The sequence below is a fragment of the Bombyx mori genome, chromosome 26 (genome assembly GCF_030269925.1).
Source record: "Bombyx mori chromosome 26, ASM3026992v2".
NCBI lineage: Eukaryota > Metazoa > Arthropoda > Insecta > Lepidoptera > Bombycidae > Bombyx > Bombyx mori.
In genome coordinates this window covers 7,086,652-7,106,715 of record NC_085132.1, presented here as the reverse complement: position 1 = coordinate 7,106,715, position 20,064 = coordinate 7,086,652, and the positions used below count along the sequence as shown (strand labels likewise).

The following is a 20,064-nucleotide window of genomic DNA, read 5'->3' as shown; positions in this document are numbered from 1 at the left end:
GGTACAATTTCACTCGTGAAAAGCAAACACTGTATTCATACAGAATGAGTTGAGTTAATTTTGCAGTAGGTATGGCTTTGAAGTTGCCCGGTGTAACGGAAGTTTGAATATTTTAGATATCTTGATTTCTATAATTTGAGAACCAGCGTGTACATTTAAAAAGTTTTAGAGAAAAGAATTGATTATGTTACAGCTGTTTAATTGTCACCGATTCCCAAAATTATAACTCCTGTGTAGAGGCAATGACGGCGAAAGGACCAAACGGTGAGGTTCTTCAAAATGTCCTGGATTCCGGAACAAACTTAATTATAGATTTTAGATTTCGATTTTTTTACTTTTTATAGATCTTATACACAGACAAGGATGCGGTTCGCAGGCTGAGTAGCTAATACCGCTCATGGACTGAGTGCTCTCCACTTCAGTTTTGACAGTTAGACAGTAAAGCTTCAAAAAGTACCTAACCAGAGACTTATAAGAAATGTCGTGGAAGGCAGCGGTTTGGTTGTGCTGTAACCACATCATCAGCTGGGCCTTATGATCGTCTGCCTACAAAAGCAATAAAAACACAGTCTAGAGGAGCTCAACTTGGTGCTTACTAACCACGGACCATTTGTATATAGAATGGGACCTACGTTACGAGCAGCCATGCTAATTGCTATTTACTGTGCCAATAATAAAATTATGACAAAAGCCTTTGAATGCACCTATATTTTCGCAAGCTGTCATAAACGGCACCAGATTTGATGCTTAAACAATTCTACATCCTATTTCGTTAATCTTGCCAGAGATTGAATTCCCATAGGATGTGATGAGGTTCCTCATTGCCTTCGCAGGGAGTCAAGCATGAGGACCGCAAGTGGGCCTAGCGGTGAATGGCTACCCACTTTTATGAACACCCACCCGCAGTGCCATGCTGCTATTTGCTCGCATTTAAGCCTGAGTGAAGAGCAATGGCATCGATGTGATTCATGTAACTTAAATGAGAATAAACTAAGTCTGAAGCTACCCCAATTATTTTCGGATGTAAGATTGATTTGGTAGTTTGTCCTATGATAATTCAATGTACATGTCAATAGAGATCTGTGGACTGCAAGTGGAACAAATATGACACAATAAAACACCGAGAATCCGAGACGATCCAAATGGTCTAGCACAGATCGTCTTTTCGCATTAAAAGTTTACAATTTTCAAAAATATTCGAAATTGAATTAATATACGGAATCATTTGGTATCACCAGTATTTTTCTCATAAATACTGTCAAAAGAGCGTAGTTTAGTTTTAGTGTTTTTTTTTTAGTTTACCTATATTTTGACTACTATTAACCAAATTATAACATAATTTTATGTTACTTCAAAAAACAGATAATGTAACTGGTAAAAACTAAAAAATAAATGTTGTAAAGATGATTAATATTAAAAATATCACATGTTAAACCTTTGAAACATTCTTCTGTAAAATTTTGTAAGTTTTGAGTTTATAGAGTTTTAATGCGAGAAGACGAGATATTTTCGGTCCCTATCAGATTGAACCACTTGCTCTTAATTTAGTGGTTCCGTGCGTCGTGGACGTTGTCGATTTGTCGCAGATCAAGTGTGCCACTTTATATCTGAATAATAAACCTGTTGACGTCGCGGGAAGACGAGCCAGTGCTACGCTTGATCATAAACAAATGACTGAATCGTTTGAAGAGAAATAAATAATTCTAGGTCGTATATGATTGAGTGGCCATCTCAATTTCCTGTAGTATTTAGCAAGTATTTTATTATTATTATTGAAAAATTTGCAAATTATATTTGAAATTTTGACCACGCATAAGTATCACTTTGCTCTGTGAAATACTCCTGACATTTGTTAGAGGGTTGACATTGGAAATATATACGACTTTTTTTTTACGTCATATCATGATTAAGCGAATAAATAAAAGAAGGCAAGCGATTCAAATTATGTTTGTTATTAAAATTGTGTATTGTAATTCACTTGAATATGTATATTATGCGACACAAGGAAATGTATTAAAGTTAATATACACGGCTGTATAATGTTCAGTTGAATAAATAATTAAGACAAAAGAATGTTTTAATCTCGTGAAAAATATGTAAAAGTGAAATTATAATGATGAAATCCAAACTGAACGTACAGTACTAGTGTTGTATGATTGTACTTAAAATTTTTAACATCGATATATTAAAACGTGAAGCAAAAACTTTGTACCTCTTTTTACGAAAGTTGCGCGGGCGGAAGAGTATGGAATTTCCCACACGTATAGAGAATATGGAGGAGTTCAGAGACTTAATTATGGTCGAATTTCAACTACAAACTTCCTGAATGGAATAATATTTAAAATTTAATAGAATAATTTGAAATTTGTTCTAACGAATTACAGATGAAAATACGTAATATATCGGAAAATTATAATCGTCGGATTCCAGGGATTAAAACCACATACGACTTGACGTGAATTTACGCTTCTGATTTCTGAGTTTCACGACTGAATTTTGTGACTGTATCGTGTTTGAATCTGCATGGCTTGATGCCACAGTTCGCCTGTTGCTTCGTAGTGATTAGGTATTGAGATTGCTATAGATATATCAGTTCAACAACATATAAATGGTCCTTTCGTAAATACAAAATGGATGAATTGCCTTTAATTTACGACCCGGAGTATTGTTTCAAATAGTTTCGTGAACTTCCATTAATAAATTAATTTTCTATGCGTATTGATTTCTTCGTCTATTAAATTACTGACGTTGAAGGCCTCCGTCCTTGGCAATGAAGGTCGATAGTTACTGAAAATGTATTGGATATTTCATTCTAAATTATTTCAACGCAAGGTCGTTCGTTTATTTGTCACGGAATATCTAAAGCGAGGCAGTTATTTATGGGCGGATATAGGGAGAGTAGTATTAGTTAAACGTTGTACATTTAACGATGCCATTATTGGATTCTCTCTTTTTTTTATTTTTATTGCTTAGATGGGTGGACGAGCTCACAGCCCTCCTTGTGTTAAGTGGTTTCTGGAGCCCATGGACATCTACGACGTAAATGCGCCACTCACCTTGAGATATAAGTTCTAAGATCTCAGATACAGTTACAACGGCTGCCCCACCCTTCAAACCGAAACGCATTACTGCTTCACGGCAGAAATAGGCAGAGCGGTGGTACCTACCCGCGCGGACTCACAAGAGGTCCTACCACCAGTCTCTTGTGTTAATGGAACGCGAGATCAGGAAACAGTATATCCAAACTATGAAATATCTTTAGCAAAGATATAGACGCCGATTGGGAATCGAATCGTTGTATTTTTTTTGCCAAAATTAATGAACGATCTCGCGGTCAACCTATATTTGGGTGGACACCGACACCCGACATCAACAGCATTAATGCCAACCCCCATCGTGAGATATGAGTATTAACTCTTAGTTTTTACAATACAACATCTACCGCACTCTTCAAACCGAAACGCATTATTAGTTCACGGCAGAAATAGGTAAGGTCATGGTACCTATCCGTAAGGGCTCACAAGACTCCCACCTAGCCCCAGTAAGTACGAGACGGTCGATCTTTTAACCGTACAATACCTATCATATGATTAATAGACTAGGGTAGAATATAAATCACCAATAAGTATCATTTAAAATCCTCTGACCCTAGATCGAAAAAACCGGTGTTTTATTGTTATATATCAATAGGCGTGTCCATTGCCCATGCGTTCTTAAGTAGGCTGATAACATGAATGCCGGCACTGTCCTTGAGATATCTGGTCAAAGTCCCAATTGGGTTGCATAACGGCTACCCCACCCTTCAAACCGGAGCCCGTGACTGCTTCGTGGCAAAATTTTTTTTTGCTTAGTTGGGTGGACAAGCTCACAGCCCACCTTGTGTTAAGTGGTTACTGGAGCCCATAGACATCTACAACGTAAATGCGCCACCCACCTTGAGATATAAGTTCTAAGGTCTCAAGTATAGTTACGACGACTGCCCCACCCTTCAAACCGAAACGCATGATGGCCCCTACTCGTATAGACTCACAATACGCATTGGGTTTCATTTTTATTAAACCATGCCATTTTTAATCGTCAAAAAGTGGTTCTTCGAGAAATATTCGCAGTAGGAATTTTGTAGTATAGTAAGTACATTTTGCCTATGACTGTCTACGTAAACCGGTAAAACGTTATTGTAAAATATTTCTTAAGGAAAAAGATACGAAATTCAATTACACATCATGATTGCGATGGATAATTGTAGTTTTACATTTAAACCCAATTAAATATGTCGGTTAGTTTTTTGCGCAATGAAACGTAACGGACTATAGACGTTTGTAATTTTATTTGAACGATTTACGCATTATTACGTTCATATTCAATTCCGAAAAAGGTAATGGTACGTTCCCAGTGATGACGTATGGCTTTGAGACGTGGTCGCTTAGAATGGGTCTTGTTCGAATGTTCAAGGCCACCAAAGAGCAATCTAGAAGATTACGCTCAGAGTTTCCCTGCGAGATCAAAGAGGAAGGAGGAGATTCGCAGGAGAATCATGACAGGCGATTAAAATGGCCGTGGGCAGTGCACATTGCTCTTAGAACAGATGGCCGTTGAGGGAATAGTTCTCCAGTGGGGACCGCGTACTAAAAGACCTAGCGTGAATTGGCCTTCCACAAGGTGCACCGATGACCTGCTGAAGATCGCAGCAATCCGCTGAAAGAAGGCAGCGCAGGACCGGTGGTTGTGGCGAAGCTTGGGGGAGGCTTATGTCCAGGAATGGACATCTGTGAGCTGAAAGATAACAGAGAAGAAGATAGTCGTTGATGTTTAGTATTTTATTATATGAAGTATCTTTATTTGCGAATAAGTAACGGGTACATATTTGGACTTTTTGTTTGTCCCCGGAACGTTCGCTGGCTTTCAGGGCGAAATAATTAAAAAATTACCGGCGGTAGAGCATATTTTGAGTTAGCACCGGTAGATGCCACCGCCTTGCCTATTTCTGTAGTCAAAATTGGTAGCGGCATTCACGTAACTCTTAACATCACGTAGGCCGTGAGCTCGTTCAACGGTCTAACCAATTAAAAAATATATAAAATTCAAACTGAAAATATTGGGAACACGTACATTTTGAATTTTGACCGATTGATCTATCCATAAGATGACTGGTTCTACCTTACCTGGCCTGGTCGTATTAACATTACGTCCTTACGGATCCATTAGATTCAATAACCTTTGCATTAGACGCCTTCAGTTCTAACACTAGGAGCAGGCATAGGGACCCCGGTAACCGTACTCGTCGAACTCGACAAAGAGCTCGACGTGCAACCTAACTCATCCATCAGCCCGCTGAGTTTCTCGCCGGATCTTCTCAGCGGGTCGCGATCCGGTAGTAGATTCATTCGCGAAGCAGTTGCTCTTAAGTTGTTAGATCTCCTTAGGAAGCGCTCGGGCAGCTGTTAGCAAATCCCACCCCCTCGTGACTGAGCCTTTGCTCGCCCACCTGTCCTGGTGAAACTGGAAAGGCCTCTGGGCCACCAGGAATCCTTCAATCATAAAAAAAGTATTAACCTGGTGATGTGGTTTGTAAACTGACTGCTGTAAGTTGTGGTGATGAGCCCCTATATCTCGTCATCGTAATCTAGGTACTTTTATTAGGTCGAACTGAAGGATTTAGTGAATGTTAAAAAAACACATTCTAAAACCTTTGGGCGTTACTATAATAAAAGTTATATAATAAATTACTGGTGGTAGGACTTCTTGTGAGTTCGCGTGGGTAGGTACCACCGGCCTGCCTATTTCTGCCGTGAAGCAGTAGTAATAGTTTCGGTTTGAAGGGTGGGGCAGCCGTTGTAACTATACTTGAGACCTTAGAACTTATATCTCAAGGTGGGTGGCGCATGTGGGCTGTGAGCTCGTCCACCCATCTAAGTAATAATAAAAAAAGGGCTAACTCAAAGTTTCTATAAAATTTGTTTAGTTTGAGACAGGTGTGTTACTTAATGAGCGAATGATTGTCGATGCGATAAACTATCACCGATTTGTTTGATACGTATCATTAGGAATGTAAGTAGGTAAGTTTTTGTCAATGGTACGCGCGTTGATAAATATTGATAATGATTATAATGTCGAACGTAGTACACAGTGTGTTTGGTTAAGTTTATCTAGTCATAATTGCCTTCGATAGAACCGCAGTAATTGAATCTATTTAAATTTACGTGTTTAACTACATTATAAACACTATGCTGATACCGGAAGTGTATATTGTCGGGTCGAATCATCGATGACACACAAAAACGGAAGTAGGGTAGTCAAATTTATCTACTCGTAATATCCTACCCGCAGTTTTCAGTCTTCAGCTTAAGGGCCATTATAGCGCTTCAACAGGTCGAAATACACACTAAAATGCAATAAGGAGAGTGTAAACAAACTATCTGCTCTTAACATATTATCATATCCGTAACTTAACAGTTATTTATGGCACCTGCAACAAGCCAAAATATCGGGAATTCGAATTAAAACTACAAATCGTGATCAGCGTCTGTTAAATATAGTTTTATTTTATTTTTAAATTTTAATTATTTTTGTTAATACATTGCACATTTTACTTTATTTACTAGAATAAAGGACATCTAAAATACTTTTGACATGACAACGTCTTATAATTCGATGGAGCCGGCTGCACGCACGTAAAAACATGACTCATTGAGGCGTTCCATTTAAGGCTTGAAGTGCAAGCGAGCGCGCAACGAGCGACAAAGAGGCACAATCGGCCTCCGCGTTCGGCAGCGTTCGACATCTGTCTCTCTCCTACTTGAGTGAGCGATGCATCCGCGTAGACAAATGCTATACAATAATACGTTTACATGTTTTCGTCAAGTATGAAATTCAGTGAAAAGTGAATGTCGTGTAAATTGTCCATACAAAATATCTATCAAACAAATAAAACTAATTTTTTTTTGAAAAATTAAGCCATTCCATCAGTATTTTCTTATGGCGTTGTCACGTTCAACTATCGTCAGTAAACCGACTTTACAGACAACCGATTTTTTAATACTCTTAACCTTTAACCGTTTCGCTACGGCAGACGTCGCCCCAAAGTGTTTCAAAGGAAACTGAACTCCGCACTGAAAATGCGCACGTCACCAATCGTGTACGGGCGGCGTTTTTCAGCCAGACACTATAGCCACCGATAGTAGCGAAAGGGTTAACTAATTAACAGAAATAGTTACATTTTTATGGGACTCTTCAGGTAGAGTTAACACTGTTATTTATATTTTGACATTCAACAAGTGTTATACTGACATCTAAGTTGAAATAAATGATTTTGAATTTGAATTTGAAGCTGTTCTCGAATTGAATTTAATTATAATCTTATTGTTCATGCATGCTATATTGTTGTTTACTCACATGTTCCATGGGGAGTGTTCTGAGGAATTGTTTGAGATGAGACCATCGCACCGCCTGCCACCGGAGTAGAGTTCATTCATACTACCCGGAGCCACTGCGGTCATCCACAGTGCGTTTCCAGAGGTCTTTATTGCCACGTACCATCCGGCTATGGAATGAGCTCCCCTCCACGTTGTTTCCCGAGCTCTATGACATGTTCTTCTTCAAACGAGGCTTGTGGAGAGTATTAAGTAGTAGGCAGTGGCTTGGCTCTGTTCCTGGCATTACCGAAGTCCATGGGCGACGGTAACCTCTGACCAGGTAGCTGATCAGGTGGGCCGGATGCTCGTCTGCCTGCAAAGGTAATAAAAAAAAAGCTCACAGATATAGCATTTAATGGCGTCTGCGCTATAAGCTCCCGTTCGAGACAGCTGCTCTTTTTCCTGGCCTTTTCTCTTCTTTTCTGGATCGACCATTGCGCAGAATATATTAACGTTGTTAATGCGCAATATAAAATGTGAGCTACATATTCATGACGTGAAACAAAATGCAGCTCTTATCAAAACACACCTTTATTGTAGTTATTTGGCAAAAACGAATTTGTATTAAAATGATCATATTATGTTGATTCCAGGCCTATCCGCGGAATGTCGGCAGTGGTGCTCGGAGCGGGTCCAGCGCACGCATGCTTCTTCGCCACATACGAGCACTGCAAACTAACGTTATCACAAATGACCAGGCATCGGCATGACCACATAACGCACGGTAAACTCTTTACGATAACATATTATTGACTAGCTGACCCGGCAGACTTGGTAGTGCCTCAATCGATAAAGAAAAGACCTAAGCTTTTGTGTCAAATAAACTTAAAACAAACAAAAAGAATCCGTCCGACGGGGGACACATCAAAGGAAAAACTAAAATTGTTATTTTTATTTAATTCCGAGCATTTTCATTCATTTATCTATCTTTTAAACCTTCTCTGAACTTCTACAAATAATTCAAGACCAAAATTAGCCAAATCGGTTCAGCCGTTCTCGAGTTTCAGCAAGACTAACGAACAGCAATTCTTTTTTATATATAGAGATTGTCTGAAAGGCTTTTAAACTGCGTATGCTAGATACTTACGTTAGACCGGCTACATATTCCGTCAGAAGATGTGGTAATAATTTGTCAGTGCATTTATTAGAAGACAATTTTTGTGGTATATCAGTCGTCCGTTTTTCTCTCTTATCTATGCTAATAGTCTTGAGAGGCCATTTTGGCTTCGTCTTGACGTGTAGCTCACGAGGCTCAAACCGGAGGCTGCTAACGCTGACCCTAGCAGTGCTACCACCGGATTGGAAACGCGACTTACTGAGAAGATCCGGCGAGAAACTCAGTGGGCTCTGTCTATGGGTTAATTTACTCGTCGAGCCCTCCGTCGCAAGCGATGGGTTCGGCGAGGACGGTGACTGGAGCTTGATGTACCTAAAAGCACCGTTAATGGATCAGGAGGATCCGTAATGACATGTTTAGGGCGACGTCGACTGTTTACCAATCGGCCCACAGGATCGGGCGTGGTCATTACGAATTATGGTACATATATGCTTTAGCTAAAGTTTTGGGTGTCTTGTAATTCCTACAAATATTTATTAGGTCCTTGGAGTGAAAAAGGATATGTGCATAGTTAGGTATTAACGTTTTCACCCCGAGTTACATTAAAAAATAATATTTACATAGTCGAATATGAGAAAAAGCAAAAAGAAAGCACAATTATAGAAATTGTTAATGCAGACAACAACACGTCTATGTTGTCAAATCTAGTTTATCTATACCAATATATAAATCTACAGTGGTTTTTACGGATGTTCCGTTATAACTACTGAACCATGCATCCGATTGACTAGAAACTTGGTATAGTAACCGGCAAACATCTTGAGCAAATGACCTTGACTGCGCAGAACCGAATTTTAGATCACTTTGGTGGTGAGGGTGAGGCGCGACGGCAGGGGAAATCGTATCGAGCGCGTTATTGGTAGATCAGTCGAACCTTGCGTCCCGCACCGCGCCCTCGTTCCGCTTGCTCCCAAAAGTACGCTTGCGTACAGTGAAAAGTCTATCGTTATTAATCGTTAAGTTATTTGTTATAATTGCTTGTTGACTTTGTTGCCATTGCTATTTGTTGAGTGTTTGTTGATTTTTTATAAAAAATACACTTTGCGGCGACAAACTGGTGTAGTATTCAAAAGAAAGGGTAAAAAATTGTGTACGACGTATATTGCTTCATTATAAAACAGGGGAAGAATGATATGGAAAAAGTAAAACAGACTTCGGAAGCAACAAAAACATCAGTGAGTACTGTTAGGTGCATTATTAACGAAGCTAAAGGCTCTGGCTTGCTCGCCGTATTTGGGACTCCGGGTAAGAAAAGATCAGGGAAGAAGAAAGTTACCGGAATGGATAGTTTCGTTCAATCTGTAATAAAAAGATGTAATCATAATAACTACATAAAAAGCAGCAAAACTCCGTACCGTAGAAAGGCTTCGAAAAATTTAAAGAAGATATACATTTTAATGGCTGGGAATGAAGTTTACGACGAATTATGAAAGAGCTAGGCTTCAGATGGAAAAAAAACAGAAAATAATCGGAAGCTGGTAATTGAAAAAAGTAACATTCGATTACTACGAATCGAATATCTTCAAAAAATAATTAATTATAGACAAAAAAGAACATCGAACCGATTGAGTTGTAAACTACACCGATGAGCCCTATGTCGACTCATCACGATGATGGCGACTCGGGTGATGAAAACAGTGATGATGATGATGGTCAAGATTATGATAACGAAAAAAAATTACAAATACCAGTTTCGCTTCAACTGAACCAAGACCTGGCAACAGCTCTAGTTTTGACTTAATAGAAGGAATATCTATTTTACCCCAAGATTAAATTATTACAATTATTAACCTATATTTTTTGTTGATGTTCTAATAAATATATAAAAAAATACATATGTTGATTTTAATAATTTAATTGCAATATGACGCAGAGTAAATAATGTTTTTGCACATGAGTGTACCATGCGCAAACTTACCCCCACTACGTCAACAAATGCTCAAGAAGTTTGCCGGCTATTATACCTATGTAGAAAATACATGTTCTTAATGGGTAGGCTAATATTTATATGAGTGTTGGACTCCCTAATAATAATGACAATAAATAATAATGTTAATTTTAAATGCCCAGCGAAGTGGGAGAGTACGGCTAGTAGTTGTTTTATCAAATAAAATATATAAACAATCGGTTTCAGGTTTATCTGGTTGTCTGGCATCGCTAATTCACGACGCCGTCTCAAATCCAGCAGAAGGTTAGTGTTTTTAAATTATATCGTTATGATTAAAATATTACAGGTTCGAAGGGTACTTCGGGAATTTCATTGTTAGTTCATTGAAAGACTCGATTTTCTTTAAGAAATACCGTGTTGTAATATAATTCGAGGGGGAAAAGGTTATTTGTTGGTATAAGCGACATTTTGTTTAATACGCGACATTTATATTTGTAATTAAAGGTGCGTTTTATTTGGTATTGGCATCAACAATACGACGTCTTTTGTCATGATATTTTTTTTTAAATTTTAATCTTTAAATATCCCTTGTAAAGTTGCAAAAATGTCGCGGGTAAAGATGCAAAAACCGAATTTACATATTTGATATACCATTGTTCTTCAATCGTCGTAATTAGTATTAGAAGACATGGGACACTGCCTACTAGTATAAATTCTCAATACAGTAGGATAAACCTATGGTGCAAATTAAATAAAGAGCTCGGCAAATTTAGTACTTTCTATATGTTCATCTCAAAGAAAAAATATGAAATTTTCAGGAAAGAAATATACAATATAACGATCATTAGTTTCTAAAAATATTTAGTATCGAGACAATCGGAATAATTTCAGTTCATTCGTTGTATTCTACATTGTATTCTATTGTAGTAATATTAGTGTTGTATGTAGCTTCAACATTACTGTCTGACTTGCGTCCTAGTATCCGTGATGAGTGACATGTCGCTTGCTCTACATATCTCTGACAGGTTCAATTAGTATCTTAAGCGGTCCACCAGAGACACTGCCCGGTCCATACTGTCTTTTTTTTTGTTGCCCTTGTAGGCAGACGAGCATACCCACATGATTGATCGTGAGTGGCTACCGTCGCCCACGGACTACCGAGGGGGGAGTTCATTCCAAAGCCGGATGGTACGCGGCAAAAAAGATCTCTGGAAACGCATTGTGGATGAACGCAGTGGCTCCTGGTAGTATGGATGAACGCTACTACGGTGGTAAAAACGAGATGATGGTTTGAGATGCTTGAGATGAGATGAGATGATGTTATGGTTGAGATGACTCAAACAATTCCTCAGAGCACTCCCCATAGAATATATTGTGTTCACATTCGCTAATCGTTAAAGTCGTTAAGTGCCAAACGTAACTTCCGTCGCTGAATTACGGAATTAATAAATATTTGTCGGTAACAATCAAAAGATAGCTACACGTCGCCAACTGAATCAAACAGTGTTGCCATATAAGAAAAAACAAACTCCCAAAAATGTGATCTTATCCGACAAACTTCTTAGTCTCTTATTATATAAAATGCTAGCTTTTGCCCGCGACTTCGTCCGCTTGGAATAGTTCACAAATAGTGCTTAATTTTAGAACAAATTTGGTTAGCATAAAAAACGTTATAGTGAGCCAACCTTAACATATAGACATATGCTGTCGCGAACTTTTTTTAGATCTTTTAAAGGGGAACAATTCTGTCATACATTATTTTAGCGAACTTTAACCGTTTCTGCAGCGCACGCAGCGGAAGCTCTGAAAAGGGAAAAAAACCCCCGGGTTTTGAAACATTCTTTATTTGGCGCTCCACTTGTATTGGTCTTAGCGTGATGTATAATATAGCCTATAGCCTTTTTCGATAAATGGGCTATGGACTATATGGCCTCGATATATGAATTGAAAGAATTTTTCAAATCGGACCAGTAGTTCCTAAGATTAGCGCGTTCAAACAAACTCTTCAACTTTATAATATTAGTATAGATAATATATGTTATATCTTATTATATACATATTGTTATATAGCAACACTGTTTGATATATATCATCGGTACTATCGTCATACATCGATATATCATGTTTTTATGACTTTATTATGATTTTGAGTTTCGTTTTCCAATTTTGTTATTTAGTTACAAGAAAGTTTAAATTTTATCCCGATAAAAAAAGACTAATATGTATTATCATCACATGACAAGTGCATCACATATGATAACTGTACGTACACATGTTTGGTGTTGCGTATGTGTACATAATAAAAGAAGTTCTATTTATAGTCTCAAAACCTGTGACTTCGAAATTAGATTGAGAATCACTTATTGCGCGTCTATGGTGCTCCATTCAATTACTGTACTGATTTTTATTTTTATTTTTTTATTATTATTATTATTTTTTTATTGCCTTTGTAGGCATACGAGCATACGGCCCACCTGATGGTAAGTGGTTACCGTCGCTCATGGACGTTAGCAATGCCAGGGGCAGAGCAAGCCGCTGCCTACCATAACTATTATAGTATATATATATAAAGTATTAGAATAATGAAATTAAAATTTATATTCAGAAACATCAAAGTGACTTTATAGTCAGAATAAGTATTCTACACCAGAACGAAGACTTCATAAAGTCAACACAAAGGCACATCTAATTCGAACAAGAAAAAAATGGCGTCATTAAAAGCGGCTTGTAGCGAAGTGTCTTAGTGGGGTTCATAGGTTATCAGTTCGTTTTGTTGCTAATTACACATTTTAATTTTATAATGTGCTCGTAATTACAATATTTACGTAACGTAATTTATATTTGAGATATATTAATTTGGATGTTTGAATAGAATTAAGGTTTTCGATATTGAAGCACTATTTATTAGTACTAGAGGTCCCGCAGTAGTCGAAATTCGACTATAACTAATTGGAATTGTAAGTTTGTACACTATTATGATTGTATTTTATACTTCTATAATTTGACCACAGACGTCAAGAACAAAAGTTTGACAATTAATAGTATGCATGCGTTTGTGCGTCAAATACATGGTATGTAGTGTAGTGTGTGTAATCTTTTCTTTATTGATTTAATGTATCTTTTATGCATTATTTTAAAAAAAAATTAGCATTGTGCACTTCATCTCTATATTCTCTATAAGTGTCGAAAATTTCATACTCCTCCGTCCGCGCAATTTTCGTAAAAAGGGATACAAAGTTTTTGCTTCACGTATTAATATATAGATATTTTCGATTTCTGCTGATTCGGCATTATACAAAGCGAGTGAGGTCAATATGAAAATCAAAGTAACTGTTGTATTCGCGGAGGTATGACTATTGAGTTCTTTATTTACATACTTCCGCACGGGTAGGTACCACCACCCTGCCTATTTCTGCCGTGAAGCAGTAATGCGTTTCGGTTTGAAGGGTGGGGCAGCCGTTGTAACTATAATTGAGACCTTAGAACTTATATCTCAAGGTGGGTGGCGCATTTACGTTGTAGATGTCTATGGGCTCCAGTAACCACTTAACACCAGGTGGGCTGTGAGCTCGTCCACTCATCTAAGCAATAAAAAAAAAAAAAAAAAAAACATAGAGTATATACCCAAAAATTTAATCTGTAAAAATTACAATTTGCGTAATGATTGGTATTAAGACGCCTTGTGTGTCGGCACGGGTAGGCAGGCACCTCGGTCCTATCTATTGGCGCCTCCAAGCAGTAATTATTAAATTGAGACTTCGATATCATTTCTCAAGTTAGGTAGCGGAATTCGCGTTATGATGTCTATGAGCCTCGATAACCAGTTAACACGAGGTAGGTCGTGAGATTGTTCACTGTAAATACAATAAAAAACATATATACATATTATATCAATTGGATAAACAACAATTTATCGATAGGATTGATGTATTGCCGCATGTTGCTCTTATTGATACAAGTGGTATTGCTGCATCAGCATCACTAGAATCTAATATTGTTCTGGTCTTGTCCATATAATATTCCATGTATATATTTATTTACATGCAGAAACATGTTATCTTATACCTTTTAACGAGCAATTCTTGTATATATATATATAATCTGAATCTCGGAAACGGCTCCAACGATTTTCATAAAATTTAGTATACCTACAGGGGATTTCGGGGGCGATAAATCGATCTAGCTACGATTTATTTTCAGAAAATTTTGTTTTATTCGTATTTTCAATAATCAACTTTATCGATAATCAACTTTATGACTCTTCCCGACATCTATTGGCGAATACTATACTATTTTTACTGCTTTAATGACACAACAAGATGGCGTTATAAAAAAAAACAAAAACCGTGCAAAGCTCGGTCATCATCTAGTATTTATTAAATCAACGTAATAAATAAATAATAAATAAATAAATATTTACTAACAATCACGCCACGTTAACTGGTCCCGTGATAAGTTCGTAAAGAACTTGTGTTACAGGTACCAGATAACGGATATAAATGTAAGATTTTTATTATACACATACATATATTTAATATACATCCATAACCCTGGAAAAGAAATTTACATTTATCATACAAATATCTTCCCTTGGCGGGATTCGAACCTGCGACCCTCGTATGTAGTGACCATGTCACTTACCACTGCACCAGACGGCCGTTACATGTCTTGCAAGGTGGTTTTATGTGTGCTCTTTAAATTCTTATACTTTTATATTCACGGCACACGAATTCAACCTTATCTTGTGTGTTTTCCATTCATATCGTGTCATATCCTATTTCATGCACATTTGACTCGCGGAATGTATTATTTTATTTTATCCTCAACTGGTGGCACAATACAACAGTGCCTTATAAAGGAGTTTCGAATTTAAATCCTTTTACTCGGAACCCTCCGGTTCGGGTATTCCAAGAGAAAACTAATTCGTCTTGAATCTCACAGTGAACTTAATCAGAAGAGAATAGGAGATGTAGAATTCTAGAACCCGATTATCTTCTCTAAAAAGCTTGACCCAATGTCTGGTGTAGTCTTAAGAGATATTGAAGAGATGCAGCCGAAAGAGATTCGACGCTTAAAGAATTAGACATACTAGTAATAACTTCAAGTAGATAACGTAAAGAAAATGTAAACATAATTATATAAAATGTACAACGAAAAATGTGACAGATAGACAGATAGATAGAATGCGTATAAGAAGTGAAAATGAAAATATATCGGAAAAAAGTGAAGAAATAAAATGTATAATAATAGGCATATAAGTAAAATATAAGGGAATTAAAGTATAAGTATAAGAAGGGAACAGAAACGAATATTATATAATTATGGAAAACGAAACATGAATCCAACATTACAAATAGTAAAAAAAAAAGATAATTGGAAAAATAGCAAAATAGCCTAAAAAATGTCCCTGACAATTACTCGTCAGGGGAACGCGAAAAAAAAAAAAACTTCAAATGATTAACTGCTCGCCCGAGATTGCACTCCTGTTTGGGCCTATTTATACTTCTTACTGCCGTGTTGTACACACGCAACAAAGATCAGAGTTCAAACGAAATACCCATTGTCATAGTTATGAAAAAAAATTAATTGAAATTACGTTATTTATATATATTTTTTAAATCTGGAATATCGAAAAACTAGCGACCCGCGCTTGCTTCGCTTCGGAAACTGTAATTTATTATTGATATCTCCACTATTTAATGGAAGTTATTATACATATAAACCTTCCTCTTCAATCACTCTATCTATTAAAAAAAACCGCATCAAAATCCGTTGCGTAGTTTTAAAGATTTAAGCATACATAGGGATATAGGGACAGAGAAAGCGACTTTGTTTTATACTATGTAGTGATTACGAAAATAAGATGGCAGTTTTTTTTTTCTACTTACTTGACACTTATCGTTATATTTTGGGTAGTTCACAATATAATTTTATAAATTATAGCCTATTTGTTATTCTGATTGGTCAGCTATATTATTGTAAGGTTTCATCAAAATCAATCCAGTAGTTTTGGCGTGAAAGAGTAACAAATATATGTCCATGCATTCTTATAAACTTTCGCATTATATTAGTAAGATAATTCAATGGCCTCGATTGCATGCATTGTATAAACGTGTGCCACTCAATTTCTCGTTGAAGGATGATGTCACGCTGCATGTTGCTGCTGATTATTTATTTCAATCGTAATTCATGCGAGCAAACATCAACTGTAACGACCCAATGCCACAGTCTTTAGACTTATTGTGTTTTTTTTTTTTTTTTGCGAAACATCGAAGGCAGATGAGAGATTACGTCACTCACTTGGATGGTCTAGCGTCACCGTTCTTCTTGGACTGCAGCAAAGCCAAGCTGCGGCCAAACTCTGATTACCTTCGCAATTAGTTTGGTAATCAACACCTTATACCTCTCAGGAAACAGTGACGGGCTGTGATTGTTCAAAAGTGGGATAGTTGTGACAAAAATAATCTCTGGAAACGCCTTGTAGATGAATCTCTATTGAATTGAATTAGTTATTTCTTCAAATAAGTTCGCCAGAGTTGAAAAATTTTAGGCAAATTTTGTCCTTAAGATACCATACTTAGATTTCATGTTCATATTTTTATTAATTTCTATAAAACATTGATTTCTCCACAACGCTCGAGATCTGAGCAATATTCATAATAATAAAATGAAACATCGGTAGAGCATCCCACGATTGAATGAAGAGCGAGCTGCGACGTAATTGGGATATAATAGTTACAATAAACTCTTACCAAATGCGAAATGTGTTAACGCACGTCGTCGAACACAGGAATTTGAATTTTAAAATCGACTACCGCACTGCTTATTTTTGTTTGAGCAAAGGTTACGTATTGTTAAAGTGTTTGCAGAAATTAAATTATTCAACATGGTTTTCGGGCGTTTGTGATTTAAGTCTTTAGAAAAACTAGAGGTCCCGCAGTAGTCGAAATTCGACTATAATTAATTGGAATTGTAACTTTGTACACTATTATGATTGTATTTTGTACTTCTATAATCACAAATTTCGCCAAGACTACACTATAAAAATATTAACAAAGTCAAACAATATTTAATCTATTCTCAATTTGACAACAGACGTCAAGAACAAAAGTTTGACAATAAATAGTATGCATGCGTGTGTGCGTCAAATACATGGTATGTAGTGTGTGTAATTTTTCTTTATTGATTTAATGTATCTTTTATGCATTATTTAAAAAAATATATTAGTATTGTGCACTTCTTCTCTATATTCTCTATAAGTGTGGAAAACTTCATACTCCTCCGTCCGCGCAATTTTCGTAAAAAGGGATACAAAGTTTTTGCTTCACGTATTAATATATAGATGAGCTTCTAGATTGGTGTCAGGTATTACAAGAAATCTATAATTTTACAAAAAATTGCTAAATAATTATTTATTTTCATTCTCTAACATTAATTATATACAACTTGCAATAAGGCGAACAAGAGAAGTGACGTCATATCCTGCAATAGTGGACTCAGTAAAATAATACTAAAACTACACTTATTTTTGTGTTTACTTCTTTTTCGTTGTCTTAAGATTTTAAAATAAGGTCAACCTGTCTATTATTTATTTCATTATTTGGGTTAGGTACTCTTTCCTGTCATAGCGTCTCACCTTAAAAAGAGTTTGGCTATTAGAATACCCGGTTCTATTTTTAGTTACATAATTTACTCTACCTTCTGGGAAGACAAAAAATTTGGGACAATTAACAATGAAATATAAAGATATATCTAATTTTCCTGATCGCATTCAATCTATACTTCCTTTCGAGGCAGGTGTAATTGTAACTTTGACAGCGTCGTCGTTACCACACTAGGACGTGTTATGTGTCTGATTGTGGTTTTCCTGTTATGTAACAATGTGCACGTCTAGTCTGCCTGGGTATCTACTGAATATTTTTCTAACAATAGAATGCTACGTATTTTTTAATGAATTTTAAGATGTATTTTATTGTGTTGCAGTAGTTATCTTAGAACCGAAGATATTTCATAATATATGCCCGAATTGATTCCTTCAAACATTTTTATGGTTGCTGGAGATTTTCGCCTTTTTCTTATCCTTAATTCACATTGTCTGTCTTGGGCACAGTTTTCTTATCATCTCTTTCATTTCTTTGGGTTAAATCTCGAGTAGTATACCACCCATTGCAACGTGCCATAGGTTTGCGATTTTTCTGTTTCTTCTTTTGGTATTTCTCTTACTTGATCCGTTTTTGGTTCTATGATTTATATTTTATCATTATAAACATTTTCATTAAAATTTCGCTGCTGTGTTTAGGAAGCTGCGTGAATTTTATCACCCGAAACTCTTCGATAAAAAAACAAGATAAAAAAACAAACAAAATTTTCTATTTCAATCTCCTTCTATCAAGTCATTAAGGCGATGCGGAAATAAACGCATTCATTGAAAACCAAACGTGTCCTATATTTCCTTGCGTGTCTATTATCGAAACGTTACGAAACTTAAAATTTAAATCAAATCGTTTATAAACAAACGTGATGTTCCATTATGCATTAAAAACATTTTTATTAATATTGTGAAATGAGTACACATGTAAGATATTTAGTGGATATTAATATACAACAAAATCTTTTAGAAAAAAAATACAAATCATTCGCTACGCACCGTTCTTACCTAGTCAAGAAATTTAAAGATTTGGTTCGAATATCGTGTACAATATACGCATATTTCTTATGTTTGATTGTGTTTATTAATTCATACATAACGTCTCTTACGAGGGCGGCACTGAAAATTTCGGGAAATAACGAAGTGACACAACATTACTATTTAAAAATGTATTTATTGCTTTTCGAAGTATTCTCCGCGAAATTTGACACATTTTTCCATACGATGGAACCAATCATTGAAGCAACCATTCCATTCGGAAGTTGGGGTCTCCAAAATGGCCGTTTTGTAGGCGTCCACAGCTTCTTCAGGTGATGAAAATCTCTGTCCACGCAATTTATTCTTTATTTTGGGGAAAGTATAGAAATCATTAGAGCTTAGGTCGGGGCTGTACGGTGGATGGTCTAATAATTCTATGTTTTCTTGCTCTAAAAACTCTTTTGTTCTGTGCGCGGTGTGAGAACTCGCATTGTCGTGATGGAGGATGATGCGGCGGTTGCAGTTCTCTTTACGGAGTTCAGAAACGACCTGTGGCAAACAAATGCTAGCATACCATTCTGCATTAACTGTTCTTTGTCCCTCAAGAGGAATAGACGTAACATGGCCGGTTTTGGAGACAAACGTGGCCACCATTTTTTTGCAACACTCCGTGAACGAACAATTTTTGTTGGCTTTAACTCATTTTCGAACACCCAAACTCGTGACTGGTTTTTTGTTTCGGGTTCGTACGCGTATATCCAAGATTCGTCACCTGATACAATGTTTTATACAGCATTTGAGGATCCTGCGTGGAATATTTCGAGAGTTCTGACGCACCAAGTAACGCGAGCCGCTTTTTGCTCTTCACAGAGCGAATGCGGTATCCATCGGGAAAACAACTTTTTTACACCTAATTATTCATGCAAGATTATTTGTATTTCACTCATGCCAATGTCTAAAGTTGCCTGAATTTCGCGGTATGTCACATGTCGATCTTCCTCAATCAGCTTACGCACAGCAT

General features: G+C 36.7%; 1 protein-coding gene across 1 annotated transcript in view; it reads left to right on the top strand.

Annotated features, from left to right (window-relative positions):
• LOC101738597 (mitoferrin) overlaps positions 1 to 20,064 on the top strand; it is a 64,139-nt gene that overhangs the window by 23,616 nt on the left and 20,459 nt on the right. The window contains exons 3-4 of the mRNA XM_004922024.5: positions 8,006 to 8,136; positions 10,664 to 10,720. Of these exons, the coding sequence (XP_004922081.1) occupies positions 8,006 to 8,136; positions 10,664 to 10,720 (188 nt within the window). The remainder of the gene's footprint in view (positions 1 to 8,005; positions 8,137 to 10,663; positions 10,721 to 20,064) is intronic.